Source organism: Pseudochaenichthys georgianus, chromosome 6 (assembly GCF_902827115.2).
Source record: "Pseudochaenichthys georgianus chromosome 6, fPseGeo1.2, whole genome shotgun sequence".
NCBI lineage: Eukaryota > Metazoa > Chordata > Actinopteri > Perciformes > Channichthyidae > Pseudochaenichthys > Pseudochaenichthys georgianus.
This window is the reverse complement of record NC_047508.1, coordinates 5,103,612-5,121,652: the sequence shown is the minus strand read 5'-3', so window position 1 is coordinate 5,121,652 and position 18,041 is coordinate 5,103,612. Positions and strand designations below refer to the sequence as shown.

The window sequence follows — 18,041 nt, the reverse complement described above, 5'->3', positions numbered from 1 at the left end:
AGATTTAAACTATAGGGCTATCATTATGGGCCCTGCCTGTACCCGTTCGCTCTGCCATCGCGTGAAGGGTCTGCTAACAAGCGACTAACAGAAAGGTTAATGTTGTTGCACGTCACCTCACCACACAAAGTCAATAAATAAACATGTTGTTAAAACTTTTTCTTTTTTTTTCTTTTTTTTCGGGCAGGAGCAATTAGGGCTTCAGATGTAAAGTGGGGTCAAGCTGCTGACCTGCCTGTCTTCATGTCTTCTCTTGGGTCAGCATAAGAAGGCTCTGTACCACATAGCAGCCAATCACGGTGCACCATTGTCGACGGCGACGTTTGGGCCTGCCATTGTGGAAATTCCAACCTGTCCGCTCCTGGTTTGCCTCTCTATTAGCGACAGATTGAGGACTGAGCTTATCTGTGTCCTGCAGAATGTGTGTGTGTGTGTGTGTGTGTGTGTGTGTGTGTGTGTGTGTGTGTGTGTGTGTGTGTGTGTGTGTGGAGACAGAGGCTGTGCATGTAATGAATTGGTGTCAGTAATAGCAATCAATGGAAAGCATTATCAACGCACAGCTTGCCCACAATGTAGAAACCTTTCCACACAAGGGAAAAACACAAACATCATTATGAAAAAGGCTATTGGTCTTCATTTTAGCATCAACATCATATCAGCGAACCCACATGAATAATCTGCACGGTAATTTCTTTCTTTCTTCCCTTTTTGTTCTTGGCATTTTGGTGCAGCAAGATAAGGGCTAAAAAACAACAGAACGGCTTGCAGAGTGAAAAAAGACAGATATGTAACATTGATATCAACTCCCACACAACACCGTCATTTTCTTATCTGAGCTTTTTATCAAAGTTTTGGTTATTTTTGTAAAATGTTCTCTCTTTTTCTCACTCCTTTCTAGGCCTGTTCTTTGTGGACACGTGACCAAACAGCAGCACTGCCCTCAACAAGTTAAAGTCAGCTGACGATGTGGAATGAACTGTAATGCAGATGTTATTTACCTTCATTCTGTGTAAGGTAAACAATGAGACAGCAGGAGCGTGCACTCTGTTCAAGAGACACACACACACACACACACACACACACACACACACACACACACACACACACACACACACACACACACACACCATATTTCTGAGAAAAGGCATTTCACACACACAGACGTATCATTGCTCTGTCTCTGGCTGTAATCTATCAAGGTCACAGTGTGGCCCGGACAAACAGCACGTTGTGCTGTCCCGCTGCTCCCTGTGGAGAACACCACATCTCCCTGAGTCACTGGAGGGACAGCCATATGACCTCCTGAGCACACTTCAGTGTAGTAATGAGAAATGGACAAACACTGAGGTATCATGATGAATGGATTAGGGTTTAGTAAACCTAACCCCCTAATCCCACCAGGAGCGTCTGCGCTGCGGCGTTCTTACCGATCGCGGCCACTCTAGTCAATGGGTGCTATTCCACCAGACCCGCTGCGCCGCGCCGCGCAGACGCTCGAAGCGTCCCAGAAGCTCCTCGCCGCAAGGAATTTCTAAAATATATGATGAATCCTATTTTTGACGCGGCGCAGCGCAGGCAGGCAGGAAGTGGAACGTTCATCCAACAACTGCGAGGCTGCACACACGACGCTCCGCAACGTTTTGAAACGCGCCTGGTGGGTTATGACGCAGCGCGTCGCAGCACGTCGCAGCGTTTGATACTGTACTAGGGCTGAGCGATTCATCGATTTTAAATTGAAATCGCGATTTTAAATGATGCAATTATCAAATTGCAAAGCCTGCGATGTTTTTAAACTTTTTTTAAAAACGTTTTTCTGTGCTCCACATGTACCAGCCATTGTTAACCAATCAGAAGTGGCCCATGATAGAAGGTGATAGACAGATTGATCCAATCACCTGCCAAATATTTTTGAAAGTGCCTCCAAATGGCTTCCAATGGAGCTTCAGATGCTTTGGTGAAACAAAGCATCTGAGTCAGGTTAGTGATGCTCCATCACATGTTTCTACTACAGGGTGAATCTTAAGCTGAAGCTTGACTTTAAGCAACCCAACGGAAGTTTCATGTAAGTTTAGTTCTTTCACTCGTAGCTCGGGCTGCGGGGTGCTGGAGACAGGAGCATGTTGATGCGACCTTCCTAGTCGCTTAAAAACAAATATCGCAAATCGAATCACAATATCTGTCATAAAAATCGCAATTGGATTATATTTATATCCCCAAATCGTGCAGCCCTATACTAACTGTACATGACATTATTTTCTTTAAACTGTGTAAGAAACATGTTGCTGAATCAATGTTGCCCTCCAAACTGAGGTCAGAGGTCACAGACAGTCACAGTGCTGCTGCAGCAGGACTCGGCAGACGGACACTTCAGCAGAGCGGGACGTACAAGTGTCTTCACACAACGTCTGAGTGGACTTTTACTTCTATTTACTAGCTTCATTAAACCCTTGGATTACAAGCTGTGTGCTTAGTTTCAGCATCACACATAAGCGCCTTGAGAGGGTCCAGTAAGTCATGGCTTTATAGTTGACACGATGCAAACCCAATCAGAATCGTGCCATTGATTTTGATCTCTTTTAATGTGGAGACGTCGTACATCCAGAAACTTGAATATCAGGCCATATTGGCAGACAGCAGCAGACACGTCTCCATCTGCATCCTGATGGTGCCGATAGGGATGTCTCCTCATGGAGAGGAGAGCAGTGAGGAGGAGGACAGAAGTGCAGTTGGACAGACACAGAGCTGGAGAGCTGAAGATAAGAGAGAGGAGGGGAGATACAGTGTGTGCGGGGGGGGAGAGGGTTTGGATGCAGGGAGCATATCCATCAGGATCTGTCCTGGTATCAAACTGGAGCAATCAGTGATCAAAAGGTCCACCTGGAAACGGTTGTAGCTGCAGTGGGAGTTCACTGGGCTGCCCCCACTCTCTATCTCTCTATCCATCTCTCTGCCCCCCCCCCTCTGCAGCCACCCTTGTTGCCTTTATAACGACTCAAAATGCCAGTAATACAGGTCTTCTTTATATTCAGTGTAGCACTGATGGCCCTTCCGGAAAGATCTTTCTGCCACATCAATACTGCCAACAGGATATGCACATGTATAATACATCTCAATGCTTCTCCTCCAATCCTGTGCCCACTAAAGAATCTCTCCATCGCCCCCACCCTTCGCTCTGCACTCCATCTCCCCTCCAAAAGAAAACTCAACAAAAGAAAAAGAAATGAAAAGAGGAGAGGGTTTTTCTTCCTTATGGTGCGCCCCACCCTTTTCGAGAGAGAAGAAGAAGAAGAAGAAGAAGAAGAAGAAGAAGAAGAAGAAGAAGAAGAAGAAGAAGAAGAAGAAGAAGAAGAAGAAGAAGAAGAAGAAGAAGAAGAAGAAGAAGAAGAAGAAGAAGAAGAAGAAGAAGAAGAAGAAGAAGAAGAAGAAGAAGAAGAAGAAGAAGAAGAAGAAGAAGAAGAAGAAGAAGAAGAAGAAGAAGAAGAAAACATAATTTATCTGTGTATTATCAAGAAAGGCAGACACTTTAATCAGTCAGCTATGAAGTCAGTATTTCCATTCTTATCTGTCGCAGGAGTGGAAATGGAGAGGAGATAGGGTTCTGGGAGCCCATCGGTGGGCAGGAATGATAATGGGGGGGGGGTGGGGGTTGGAGGGGTGAGGGAAGGAGGGAGGGAGTGGGGGGGGCAGGGCTAGGCTATTGGACCGCTGTGTCAGCGCTATCTGCACCCATTATCAACAGGCGTATCTGCCCTACCATCAGCCTCGCTGTAATGGGGCCAGTTCAACTTTCCACATTATCATACCGCCAAGACCTGCTGCGCCAAGGCAGGGGGGGGGGGGGGCAGATAGATGGAATGAAAGAAGGGGTGATAGAGAACTGAAGGTGGAGGGGTAGAGTTTTAAATAAATTGAAGGGTGGAGGGAGAGGAGATTATTTAGAGAGAGAAGGTCGAGGTCATGGAGGGAGGGCTTCCTTATTTCACCTGATAGAGACATGGCGGGGAGGCGTGTGTACGCGCTGACTTCCTGTCACTCAGGCTGTTAGTTACATTTCATCCACACGCCCATCATAAAGGATCTAACAGCAGGGACTCCATTCATCACGCTGGTTGAATAGTTCCTCACAGACAGAGAAGATGTTTAGAGTTTAAAGACTTTTCATTACTGATATTAATAATGAGTCACATGTTGGATGTGTTGATTCGGTCATGTGTTCCATCCGGATGTTCTGATGTGAGATTGCATATGTTAAATAAACAGTACGAGGCTACACCAGGGGCCCCACATCAGGGGCCCCACATCCTTTGGCGGGACCATAGTTTGAACAAGTGACCGAGTAATCAAGCAGATCCAACAATACTCTGCTCATCACTGATGCTCATTGTCTTTGTTGCTTGTAAACTGACGGTCATTGGGTTTTGGGCATTGGATCAAAACAAGACATTGAATTATAACATCTTGTGAAAATGGAATGTACACTTTCATAATGTCCTCACATTAGTAGCGACCCTAAGTGCAAAGGTGTCTCCTTGAAACCTCTCCTTTCATTCCATATTAGAGTTGTATTCTAACTGAGGGATAAATACATATTTAAATGAAGTAGTAAAGTCTATTTGGAAGAACATGTGTATGGCAGAAACGATCATCCTGCAACCCTAGTGGCTGGGAGCCATGGCTTCATGCGGCCAGTCCTTGTTGTTTGAATGCCTTCAGAAGCTTCGGGACTATTTGTCACATTTAGAATAAAGACAGTGTAGTTTACAGAAGCTGAACACGGAGCTATAATTAAGATCGTATTGATATCTCCAGACCTAAGAGCTCCGACATGACAACTCTGTGTGTGTATTTACAAGGAATTCTGTCTTTCAAAATCTTTTTTTATACGTAGTAACCGATTTGTAATAAATGTCCCAAATATTACTTTGTCCACCTATGGCACATGCCGCATAGTCTATGAGCGGACTGTAGGGCTAGACACACACACACACACCTCTCGCCCCACTATACACACACTTGCACAGCCAGTTGATTGGCAGTTCACTTATCAGTCGGGGAGGCACGGCACCACGGTTTACACAAGCACAAAGCAATCCACAGGCCCGGATCACGGCTACACTGCTGGCTCACATGACTCACAGTGTCCACACTGATACTGAGACGGAGAGGGAGCTCCGCAGCTCAGCCCTCACTTTTCAAAATGTAATCAAGGACAACACTACTGAAAACAAGTCATGACTTTTATCATCCTCTGTTGGCAGCCAGAGGGAACTGCAGCACCAGTGGCCCTGACAAGTGAGTCAGAAGGTACATGTTCAAAACCCAGAGGAGACCCCCCAGGGACCCCCCCCACGCCCCGAAGCTTAACGATGCTCCACAAAATGGCTCATCGAGAAGCCTTACCCATAAACGTGTTAATCTGGGGAGCACTCTGTGTGTGTGTGTGTGTGTGTGTGTGTGTGTGTGTGTGTGTGTGTGTGTGTGTGTGTGTGTGTGTGTGTGTGTGTGTGTGTGTGTGTGTGTGTGTGTGTGTGTGTGTGTGTGTGTGTGTGTGTGTGTGTGTGTGTGTGTGTGTGTGTGTGTGTGTGTGTGTGTGTGTGTGTGTGTGTGTGTGTGTGGAGCCGCTGGTCTAGACCCCTGTGTTAAGGTGGCTCCCAGGAGGCTCCCGCACCATCTCCTCTTTCTCCTCGCATTGTCTCGGACACCGAGTCGCCCTTATCGCCTCCCAGTTTTCCTTTTTCCTCTGCTTCCTCTTTCACTCGTTGTCCCCTTTTCTTCATGTCTTCTGCTCGTGACTGTACGTATGGCGGCTGTCAGTTGGTTTGTTTCTCTTCTCTTCCTCATGTCTTCTCTGCTTTCACACGTTTACTGTGGAATTGCTTCATTTTGTCATGAACATATTGGTATCCAAAAACTAAATATCGGCCATCAGGGAATACCATCTGCCCGTGGCTTTGTGTAAAATATGCTTTCCCATAATGCCAAGGATAGTTTTGAATTAAGGCCTATATTTCCAATAAGTCCGTGATGTGTATGTGGGTTATAAAAGCTGCCTTCATGACGGTTACATCGCTTGGAAGCCACTACAAAGAATACAGAAACATAATGCAAACAGTAAACAGATCCAAGGTTTTCTCCCGGCAGAAAGACGTGATGATGGCTGACTGCACTGGCAGCAGGTGCGTAGAAGGTCAAAGGTCATGGCAGAAGAATGTGTGTGTATTAAGTAGGGGTGTAACGGTTCACAGAAGTCACGGTTCGGTTCGTACCTCGGTTCGGGGGTCACGGTTCGGTACAACAAGAAAAAGCAAAACAATCTCCCAAATGCGTAATTCCTGGGGGGTATACTGCGAAGCAGGATTTTCGCTTGGCGGCTAAATTCAGGGAAAACTCCGGCTTTCCGGTCATCCGAAGCTGGTTCTCTTTTTAGCAGGCTAGATCTCCATGGTAACTTATGCGTAGCGGCTAACCTGGTCGGGACCAGGTTAGGTTGCAGGCTAAGAGCTCAACTCAGTGAAAGCACCGGCCTGCTGTGGACCAGATAGAGCGCAGGTGCGGAGTTTAAAAGCGATCAAGTCATATTACAGGAGAAAGGAAATACAGAAAAAACTGCCGTCGCAGGAAAGACGGCCGGCACCGCTTCTGACAAAAAATACTCACCGACTGTGTGAACTTCGTAAACTTAACATAGAATATGGACATACATCCTCGCATCTTCATAGTATCCCGACTTGTCTATATATCTTCAGCCTACAGTAAAGCTTACTAAATATCGGCCACACATAAGTAACCGATCAGAGTACATTATTCATTCAGATACGTTTTTAGTTTACACGCTTGAATGAAACCTTTTAGATTCAATCAGCCAGTATAGATCTAGCTGCCATCCGAGTGTGTGGTGCTGTGTGTGGTTTGTTTTTAACTGTTTAATACAGTTAATTATTCAAAATGTCAGAGTTCCTTATTTTGAAACTGAAACTTGCACTACTGTTCAAAAATAAATAACAACTTCCCTGGGGCCTATGCTACGAAGCTGGTTCAACCTAACCTGGATATGTTTGAGTTAGCCGGTTGGCCTAATCCAAAACATACGCGCTCTCGCTAAACTGTCCTACGACGCTGGTTATCAAGTGGATCGCTCAAGCCAGCCGTGTCCTATCTAGTTAGGTGCGCGTTCACATGAAAGGGGTGGTATCTGGAGCATTCGACCAATCACAAACATGGAGAAGCGCACTGACAGCGCAGCGTCATACTTCCTGAATGAAAAGTGAACTTTAATACTAGTCAAAAATGAAGAAGTTAAACTTTAAACATCCATGACTTAAACACTTGATCAGGATCAAAGCCACATAGCTGCACCTGCAAGGTGAATACAGCTGGTAAAAGTGTTGAATGCGTACATCAACAGGTTTATGATATCACTGCCCGTCTAAAACACGATCTGACTTCAATTACATTTGTCTCGAGTGTTTCGTCAACTTATGTGTTGCTTAAAATAATACTTCTGCATACAGTCTGTGACGCTGTGAGTGCTGCACGGCCAGATACGGCTCAGCTGACTCAGATAAGGAGATATATGATACATTATGAAGTGATGTGCCGCGGACTGTACTTAATGTTACTTTAATAATAATAATAGCTTTGATTTATATAGCGCCTTTCAAGGGACCCAAGGTCGCTTTACAAACATAACAAAACAAAAGTCAGACAGACAAAACAACAGATCGATGTAGGGGCCGAAAGCCTTGGCAGACAGATGGGACTTGAGGGCCCTTTGAAGGCGTCCAGTGTGGGGATGTTGCAAATCTCCGCAGGGAGAGCGTTCCAGAGGGTGGGGGCTGCCACGCTGAAGGCTCTGTCCCCGAAGGGTCGCAGTTTGGTGCGGGGGGTGGTGAGCAGGCCAGAGTCTGAGGACCACAGGTTCCGGGGTGGGGCATGTGGGCGAAGGATGTCCGATAGGTACTGGGGGGAAAGGGCATGGAGGGACTTGTAGGTCAGGAGGAGGACTTTGTAGGTGATGCGGGACTTGACCGGCAACCAGTGGAGGTGGATGAGGGTGGGAGTGATGTGCTGCCACGGCTTTGTGTGCGTGAGGACCCGAGCAGCACAGTGTTGGACATACTGGAGCCTGTCCAGGGTTCTGTTGGGAACCCCGAACAGGACACCATTGCAGTACTTTGATCCGGTTACTTATGTTGTGGCCGATATTTAAGTAAGCTTTCTTAACGCTAATGTTATAATAGTCAGATTGCTCTGAAGATGGAGGTGATATTCTATTAATGTTCACGTTCACACAGTCGGTGATTGTTGCCGGCCGTCTTTCCTGCAACGGCAGTTTTTCTGTATTTCCTTTCTCCTGTAATATGACTTGATCGCTTTAAACTCCGCACACTGAGCTCTGATTGGTCAGCAGGCGGTGCTTTCACTGAGTTGAGCTCTTAGCCTGCAACCTAACCTGGTCCCGACCAGGTTAGCCGCTAAGCATAAGTTACCATGGAGATCTAGCCTGCTAAAAAGAGAACCAGCTTCATAGGACCGGAAAGCCGGAGTTTTCCCTGAAGTTAGCCGCCAAGCGAACATCCTGCTTCGTAGTACACCCCCCTGATCTATGCATCTGATATGATTTAGCATGTTTGGCGTGTGTTTTCATTAGCATACCGCACCGCTATCGAACAACGCCGACACACCGTCCTCGTCCGATCCACCACTCGCACACCTCATCGTTATTGTAGTCCACAGGGAACCCGAAATGTTCCCACACAGCTGAAACAGGTGGGTTCTAGCTATTGTGTGTTATCTGAAATCGCCATACTAACTTTTACCGTTACACCCCTAGTATTAAGCACTTTATGATATGTCCAGACACCATCTTATCAGGCTGCTGAGACCTTTGAACCTTGGACTCATGACTGGTAATATTCATTAATATTGGTGGTCTGGGAATTCAAGCTTAGCAGACATTGTCCATTGGTGATGGTGGTGGAGAGTGAATGTGTGTGTGTGTGTGTGTGTGTGTGTGTGTGTGTGTGTGTGTGTGTGTGTGTGTGTGTGTGTGTGTGTGTGTGTGTGTGTGTGTGTGTGTGTGTGTGTGTGTGTGTGTGTGTGTGTGTTGTGTGTGTGTGTGAGAGTGAATGTGTGACAGAGAGAGAGAGAAAGAGAGAAAGAGACAAAAGGGAGAAAGAGAGAAAGTGAGAGAGAGAGAGCGAGACAGAGAGAGACAGAGACAGAGACAGAGACAGAGACAGAGAGAGAGAGAGAGTGTGTGGGGTTAGTGTGTGTGTGTGTGTGTGTGTGTGTGTGTGTGTGTGTGTGTGTGTGTGTGTGTGTGTGTGTGTTGTGTGACAGAGAGAGAGAGAGAAAGAGAGAGAGAAAGAGAGAAAGAGAGAAAGAGAGAAAGAGAGAAAGAGAGAAAGAGACAAAAGGGAGAAAGAGAGAGAGAGACAGAGACAGAGACAGAGACAGTGTGTGTGTGTGTGTGTGTGTGTGTGTGTGTGTGTGTGTGTGTGTGTGTGTGTGTGTGTGTGTGTGTGTGTGTGTGTGTGTGTGTGTGTGTGTGTGTGTGTGTGTGTGTGTGTGTGTGTGTGTGTGTGTGTGTGTGTGTGTGTGTGTGTGTGTGTGGCGGCTGTAAAAGCAGGTCAGGCGGTGTTGTTTGCCCAGGTTGCCTTAACACCCTGGAACACAGCGCTCAGCACAGTAGGAGCAAATGGCCTGTCTTATCACTGCCTCTGGGGGGGGCTTGTCATAACACTGGCTGTCTCTCTCTCACACACACATATATTCAAACACACACACACTGAACACACTGTTCTTTGAGTGTCCAGAGTGATCCTGACCAAAGATCAGAGCTGTGGACGACAGCCAGCTCTCCGACACAAGAAACCCTACCAGCTACTACACCCAGCTGCTTTAGCCCTGCACTCTCCACGTGACCCCCTGACCTCCACTGGGTCTCCTACGATAACGTCGTTGGGTTCTTTGATTTGCCATTGTTGTGCACTCCCTAGGCTTTCTCACTTGTCTTCCATCATGATGATGACAGCTTGCCTCGTGTCCTCACACCGGTGATCCTATGGAAGGGGCAGCAGCTGGAGCAGCAGCTGGTATTCTTCGGTTACTCTCGTTAAACATCCAGCATCTCGATGGGGAGCCCGTCAGCCGGGAGCTAAGCCCTCACAAAGCTGCCTGGGAAGAGTGCTAATTACTGCTGGAGCAAACACTTTGGACCTCCATTACGCTACTGTTGGCCAGGCGATGTGTTCTCTCCTCCCTCATACAGAGTCGTCAGTGCGGAGGTCAAGGGTGACATCGTTTTACAACGGTGCTGAGTTGGGGAACCATAATTCACAACAAGGCCGCCCCCTTGGTAAATAGCAGGGAAGGGCAATAACTCATCCACACACCAAACACAAACGGTGCTTCCTCTATAACCCTGCCAACTTCCCCCTTTGGTCTATCAGGCCGTGCACACACTCTGTCAGCGCTGCTCGGAGAGCTGCAGTGCAAACACACACTTTAATGAGAACAAGCTTAGGCCTTAGACACAAGCAAGGACAACAGGCAGTCCACTTGGACATGATGGAAGAGTGTTGAGAAGAAGAGAAGAATCCAAATGCAATAATGTTCAGGTATGGAAGTGCTCTGGAAAGTGGATGTTCAGCTCGAACCTTCAGAGACTCTCCTCACAGAGATCCAATCAGGACTGAAGACGGGGTCAGTTCTGTTTCTGAAGTGTGTGTGTTTCGTGCTGATACTTTACTGCATGCTATGTGTGTGTGACTGATTGCAAGCATGCAACTCTCAAACCAAGCTATCTGATAGCGAGCATGAGAATCGCTTGCGTCCAATCAGTCACCATCTATCCACTTTAATATCCGTCAGTAGAATCAAGTGCGAGTCATCCTGCTGGTGCTGTAACTTCCCCCCCCCCTTTCTGTTTTACTGTACGCTCTTCAAGTTTCAAGCTTTAACAGAAACTAATGTAATAATAAAAGGAAAAACACTGTGGAGATAATAATCTCTGAACACCAAAATTCCCCAACATGTAAATGCTATCTTACACATCATCTGGAGTGAGTAATACGTGCTATTAATTTAAATTAAATTAATCAATGGCAGTGCTTGTTAGGGAGGCGAGAGAGGGGAGTGAAGATTGAGGAGGAGGAGGAGGAGGAGGAGGAGGAGGAGGAGGAGGAGGAGGAGGAGGAGGAGGAGGAGGAGGAAGTGAGAATAGAAATGCATTCACACCTATAATCTAATTATACAACAACATTAATCCCATTAGGGCTGGACCTGATTGCCGGGTCCGACCCGCTGCCCCCGTCTGGGCCTGTTGTTGTTGCGGCTCCTGCCTGCTCCAGCCTGATAACGACTCTAATCTCACGTGGCGATCGCTATCGGCTCCAGAGATCAGGCCCTGCGGCTTATCAGAAGCTCACATCAAGCTAAAAGCAGAACAAAGGGGGGAAGAAACACAAGGGGAACCACCAGGGTGTGTGTGTGTGTGTGTGTGTGTGTGTGTGTGTGTGTGTGTGTGTGTGTGTGTGTGTGTGTGTGTGTGTGTGTGTGTGTGTGTGTGTGTGTGTGTGTGTGTTACAGTCACTCGTTCCTTTCAGCTGCAGTGCACTCAAACAAGTCTTTTAAAACGTTCTTCACGAGTGTTGTGAAAGAAAAGGGAAGAAGTGGAAACACGCCCACACGGCCAATCAGCAGTGTGGATCTGCAGAGTGTTATCCATCGACCATCAGCAGGCCTGCTTATCAGCCCCACACATCTTCCACAAAGGGGCGGGGGGGCTGCCATTGAAAGCACACTCCAACACATTCATAGCAGCTCTGTATTCCAAACCCTTTCTCCACTCGTTCTCCGTCTGTTTCACTTCCTCTTCTCCTCCATTCTATCACCACACTGTTAAGCAGCCCTCTCTCTGCATGTCTCATCTTTAAATGATCACGTTATCCATCCCCAGCCAATCACAAACAAAACAACCAACATCAACGCAACAAGTTAAAGGAAACGGCATGCAGCAGCCAGATGTAATTACAATGTGGCCTCCGTCTCCCATCCCTCCTTCCATCTGCTCAACCTCCGATCTCTTTTTGCTTTGCAATATCAGCAGCAGCAATCGCCGCCAAGTCTTATCATGTCTCCCATCTCAACCGCCAAAGTATAAGCCCAGGGATTCAGCCTCAGTGGGCTGCCTGCCTGTCTCCTATCTCCCGATCAAGGAGAGACACCTTATCAGGCTGAAAGATCACCAACCGTTGGGGAGGATGACGCACAAAGAGAAACAGACAAATATCTATCTGCTACATAAACACCGCTTCTCTTCTTCAACTATGGGCCTGCAGAAAGCCCTGGACCTAATCCATGGTGGCTGGGGGGGAAATGAAAAATATAACCACGTTATGTTGTCTTAATGTCTTTGTTGTTGTTGTTGTTGTTGTAAATTGTTGTTTTTCCTGGTGGTTTACATTTTTTTTATTTGAGTTAGAGATTTCATAATTTCACCAAACTGCATCAGTTGTGCGGCAGCATGAACGTACACACTCTTGACTGAAGGGCCGATACCATCCCTGGTTGGGACTGATATAAATGATACTGCTTGCTACTGTACAGGATACTCGGATAGTGATTGAGTCAACACAAATACAATTATGAGTACCCAGTAGGGGTGTAACGGTACACGTACCCGTACCGAAATTATTCTGTACGGGCCCTTCGGTTCGGTACACGTGTGTACCGAAGTGTACCGAACGCATATAACGTTAAACGTAAAGAATTGAGAACGTGAACAACTTCTTGGAAGTAATCTCAGGTGCTGCGTCGCAGCATTCAGAGTAATTTGCACCCATTGTGATCAACGCGTCATAGAGCGAGCAAGTCAATTCATTGGACGAGCTGGTCAGAGGGATGCGTTCAAATGTAGTCAGTAATTTGAGGAACTGTCGAAATGGCGAACGCAGATAAAGTTGAGCTCGAAAATCCTCCAGCATCATTGAAGTCTCCGGTTTGGGAACATTTTGGTTTCGCAGTTACGTACAAGGATGACGGACAAAGACAGGTGGACCGAATCAAAGCTGTTTGTCGGCATTGTTCAACTAACATTGGTTACGCGGCTGGCAATACATCAAACTTGCACACTCATTTGAAAAGGCATCACCCGAACGTGAATATCACCGGTACCAAAATACTGAAGTGCAAACCCAACTCCCGCTAGCATTTAAGCCTCCACCACTCGCAGAAACTTCAGACCGAGCCAAAGCTATTACAAACGGCAAATATCCTTATGTTGCCATGTTAGCAAAGCGCTACCTGGCTGTATCTGCTACTACCTCTGTCCCTAGCGAGAGGGTGTGTTCTCCACAGCAGGAGACATTGCTAGTGCCAGCAGATCTGCCCTTTCGGCAAGCAATGTGGACAAGTTCATCTTTCTTTAAAAAAACATGAAAATACAATGACAAGCAAGTCATAATGTCACACTGGCTGCTAAGGTACTAGTACAGATTATTTCAGTTCATCGAAAAACTGCACCTTAATGTTTATTTTATTTTATATTTATTTGAGTGAATATTCATAGTTTAATAATAATTAAAAACCCAAAACTAATAGTTTATGTTTTGTGAGTACTAGTACAGTAAAGTTCAAATACAGATTATTTCAGTTCATCGAAATGCTGCACCTTAATGTTTATTTTATTATATTTTGTATTTATTTGAGTGAATACATTATTCACAGTTTAATAATAATTTTTAAAAAACATGTTATGTTTTGTGATAATTTTTTCTGCTGTACCGAAAACGTACCGAACCGAACCGTGACCTAAAAACCGAGGTACGTACCGAACCGAAATGTTTGTGAACCGTTACACCCCTAGTACCCAGGCATCGTCATGTGGCCTTGATGATGTACTGGAGGTTAGAAGTCGGCCCATACTGCAGGTAGCATCTAGTCTACCAGTTTCTTCCCCAAAAAGTAAGGTCAATTGAATGAAAACTAACAAGAAAATGAGTTTTCATTAACTATTATTTGTTTTAATAATGTATTTAAACCTAAAAGGCATTGTTTGTTTCATTCACATTGCTGAGGGACAGCAGCAGGTGGCTTCTGAGTTATGGTAATGATGCATTGGTGATGTAAAGGCTGAACCATCCTTCTGTGGGCTCCATGAAGGGGTCACTTATAGACTTCTGCATAGCAGTTTATGTTATTCTTATGAAGATTCTGAGCATTTGAGTTCATCAACCAATCAGCTCACATAATGCACAGCCCAATATTTCAATTCCAACTAAATAACTACAATCACTGGGCTTTAGATGAATGCAACTTTCCATAGAAAGTAGTATGAATCATTCTGAGGGAGGAAGTTGGAGGTATATTACTCTGTGACCGGACATGAACCAGTGACAGCATGCTGAAACCACATGCTGGACACATGGCATTAATAGTAGTGGTTATAGTGGTAGCACCAGCAGCCCCTCCTTCTGCTGAACCCCCACACCCCAGTCGAACAACGTCCTTATCACTCCTCACTCTTTCCTATCAAAATGTCTGCCAAATCACAAGAGAGTCACGGGCTGAGAGCCTGGCTGGCCTCAACCGGGGCAGAGGGAGGCATGGTGGACCAAGGGCCTGAGAAAGACGGCCTCTCTCTCTCTCTCTCTCGCTCTCTCTCTCTCTCCTCTCTCTCTCTCTCTCTCTCTCTCTCTCTCCTCACCTCCTCTCTCCTCTCTCTCTCTCTCTGCTCTCTCATTCTCTCCTCTCTCTCTTCTGTCTCTCTCTCTCTGCTCTCTCTCTCTCTCTCTCTCTCTCTCTCTCTCTCTCTCTCTCTCTCTCTCTCTCTCTCTCTCAGGGTCTGGGATTCATCTCCAGGCCTCGCTGCTGGCTTACTGTAGGAGCCTGCTGCGTTCACAGCTGATATGCCTCTTCATGGCAACATGTCAGAAACAGGAAGTGAAAGACTAAATAGACTGCTTGCAGTGGCACATCAGAGGACCTCATCAAGAGACATCCTTCATGGCAGCCCAGCCGATATCCTTGATCACATTAGATGGTGCACATTTAGTTAAACTGAGTTGTATCTTCTGTGATTAAACTATCTTTGGCCTAGCATTAAAAGATACAAAAAGCAACATACAGATAGCATACGAGCAACCTTAACACAACCACAGTTTGCAATCAAAGATGCATTTGCCCGACAATGCAAACATGTTGGTGTTCCTTGCTCGAAGTCTTGGAAATACAGATTGGATATGGCCTGTTGAGGCATCTGGGTCTTTGTATGGACAGTGGACTGTACACTTGACTGCTATTTTAAGGAGGTCTTTTTTTGCTTGTGAGACAATGTGTGCTCATATTTATTTGTTTATATTTATATATGAGAGAGAGAGCTCTATTTTTTTATTATTGTTTTGGTATTGTATGTATTTGTTTTATTTATTATATATAATTTATATATTTGAATATTATTTCACATTTCATTTGCAATGTTGAATGTTCAATACAAAGTTCTGTTTGAAAGGATGTACTTGAATTATTATGATATATTATCAGTGTGTCAGTGGTCTAAAATGGTCTTACAACGGTGCCGACAATATTATCGTTTATCGCAATAATTTCCGGGAACATTTATCGTCCAACAAAATTAATTATCGTGACAGGCCTAGTTATACATTAATACATTAATTCTTGCATTCAATTCCAAAATTATTCTGAAATGGTTCGTTTTGCATAGAATGGCCTGATGGCCTCATAATAGACAACTTTTTTTTTTAACTTACATATATTTTGGCTTTGTAAATGTTGTACTTTTACTTGCCTAACATTTTTTATGCAGGAATTTTAGGTTAACGTGTAAGAAAACTATTTCCACAGTGGTACTTTTACTTAAGTAAAAGTATATATATTTGAGTACTTCCTCCACTGCCTCCTAGCTTACTGAGACATGTTCAGTAACTCGGGGGCAACTCAGTGACATGATGCAATGCTCCCTTTACCTCGTACATGGCTTACAAGTGAGGTTTGCATAGACTATGAAAAATGCATGCCTTTATCTAATATCATGTCTGAGAAAATACACCAACTGCCACAAGAGCCAACATAGGAAAATGTTATATCACTTTGTATTTATGTAATGTGATAACATCGAGCCTGCAAATGTTGCTTTAGACGCCAGGTTTTCTGGGAACACAGTGACACAATCACTGATGACAAGATATTATTATGTGTGCAATGTGATAACTTACCAAACACACTGTACTATAATAATAATATAATAATCCTTATATTTATTATAGCGCTTTATCAAAAACTCTCAAAGCACTTTACAAATACACATTACACACACAGATCATACTGGTCATCTACTGTGGAGCAAATCCGGGTGAAGTGCCTTGCCCAAGGACACAGCGGCCTGACGCAGTGGGGCGGGAGCGGGTTTCGAACTGGAGTTCCCCAACGCCCCCGTGATCTGATGATCAAACGCACAGACCACTGCTGTTGTCAATGTTCCATTCCAGCTGTCGCTTCCTAAACTTTAATCTCCAGTATGAAACTAGATATAAACTGAGACTGAGATTAGCTGAAAAGGCAACATCATTAATATGCTGTTATATCAACTTCGAACATCAGTCACAAACTAAAGAGCTTCACAAATCTATGAACAGGAAGAAGTACAAGCAGGGAGAAAAGCGGGACCGAGCAAAGGCCTTCCCAGCGGCCCCGAGATGCATTATTGAGTTAAAGGGATAGATGAAAAAAGATCCAATTGTAAGCAGCTATCGGTATAGATCTGCAGGCTGCCTATCTGACGGCCCATCTCTGGAAGAAGAAGTGAAAAGCCAGGGGGAAAATGCAACGGCGGCCCGGCGCTGCCTCAGACAGAAAACAAATAAAAAAATATCCAATTTTAATCTTAATCTGGGCTCACATCGGATCGCTGCTGTATCTCTGTTCACATCAGCTTTTTCAGAGAACACTGACGTTTCCACAACAGAATTAAACAGGAAGCGACGGCTACAGTTGTAGCTGCCAATGGACAAAGCATTCTTAACAGGGTAATAAATAAAAACGTTTTTTTATATTCTAGCGCAGTCTAGATAGCACGGCTACCAAAGTGGTAGGCTACGGACATGAGTTTGAATAACAGTCTTAGTAAAGGTGAATGCTACGCATTAGCCTATTCTGAGGAAATGCTGTATTTGAACTCAATTGAACTAGGCTACTAAAAAGCTTTATTTGCTGATATCATCAAACGCAAAACAGTGTGCTCTGTGGTTCTAGGTTGTGTTTCAGGCTACATTTACCTATTAAAAAAAAGTGTTATAAAACTACTGTGGAGACAGCTAGGTGTGCACGCAGAGTTTCACACCACTTATTAACTTTATAATGACCGCACAGTCGCATCGAAGCGCCGCACACAACACACGGCTTCTTCCCAGGGCGCCTGTGGCTCGCTCACCACACACAACAACAGCACACGACAACACTCCAACAAAATGACAACATTAACAAAAAGAGCTGTTTTATCCTCACGCTTTATCTGCCGGGGTTTGCTCTGCTTTCTCCGGGACATTGTGGCTCTTCCCTATGACGGCAGACGGAGCGGCAGAGCGGCGCTGCGGTTCTTCGGTGTGCTGCCTCTTCTCTTCCCCGCCGTTTACTGCTGCGACGCGGCGCCCCGCATGACCCGCCTGCACTTTGATATATTGTGCCACGGCAGCTAACGTGGGGCTACCTGTGGATCAGTCCGCGTACTTATCGCTGTCCTCCTTCTCTATTTCCCAAACGTTAATTCACCTCACCGTTCTCTCCGTTTTCCTGCTAACGTTATTCCTTCCCCAGGCGCTAGACAGCGTTGCAACCCGTCAGCAGTCACCTGTGACTGTCTTGGGAAATATTACCGCTATTATTAACATCAGTTATATGGAGGTCAGCGGAGTGAATGCTATTGTTTCTGTGAAGTTTCCTCTCGCAGGTCCGCCCCCTGTCCGCCTGTACTGTCAGTGAAGAGGGAGACACTTTCTGTGGAGCGCGAGCGCTACAGTCCA

The 18,041-nt window shown here is 45.5% G+C and overlaps 1 protein-coding gene across 1 annotated transcript in view; it reads right to left on the bottom strand.

Annotated features, from left to right (window-relative positions):
* The window catches only part of zfpm1 (zinc finger protein, FOG family member 1), a 111,467-nt gene extending 93,426 nt beyond the window's left edge, over positions 1-18,041 (bottom strand). The window contains exon 1 of the mRNA XM_034085248.1: positions 17,527-18,041. Within this exon, the coding sequence (XP_033941139.1) occupies positions 17,527-17,566 (40 nt within the window). The 5' untranslated portion in view covers positions 17,567-18,041. The remainder of the gene's footprint in view (positions 1-17,526) is intronic.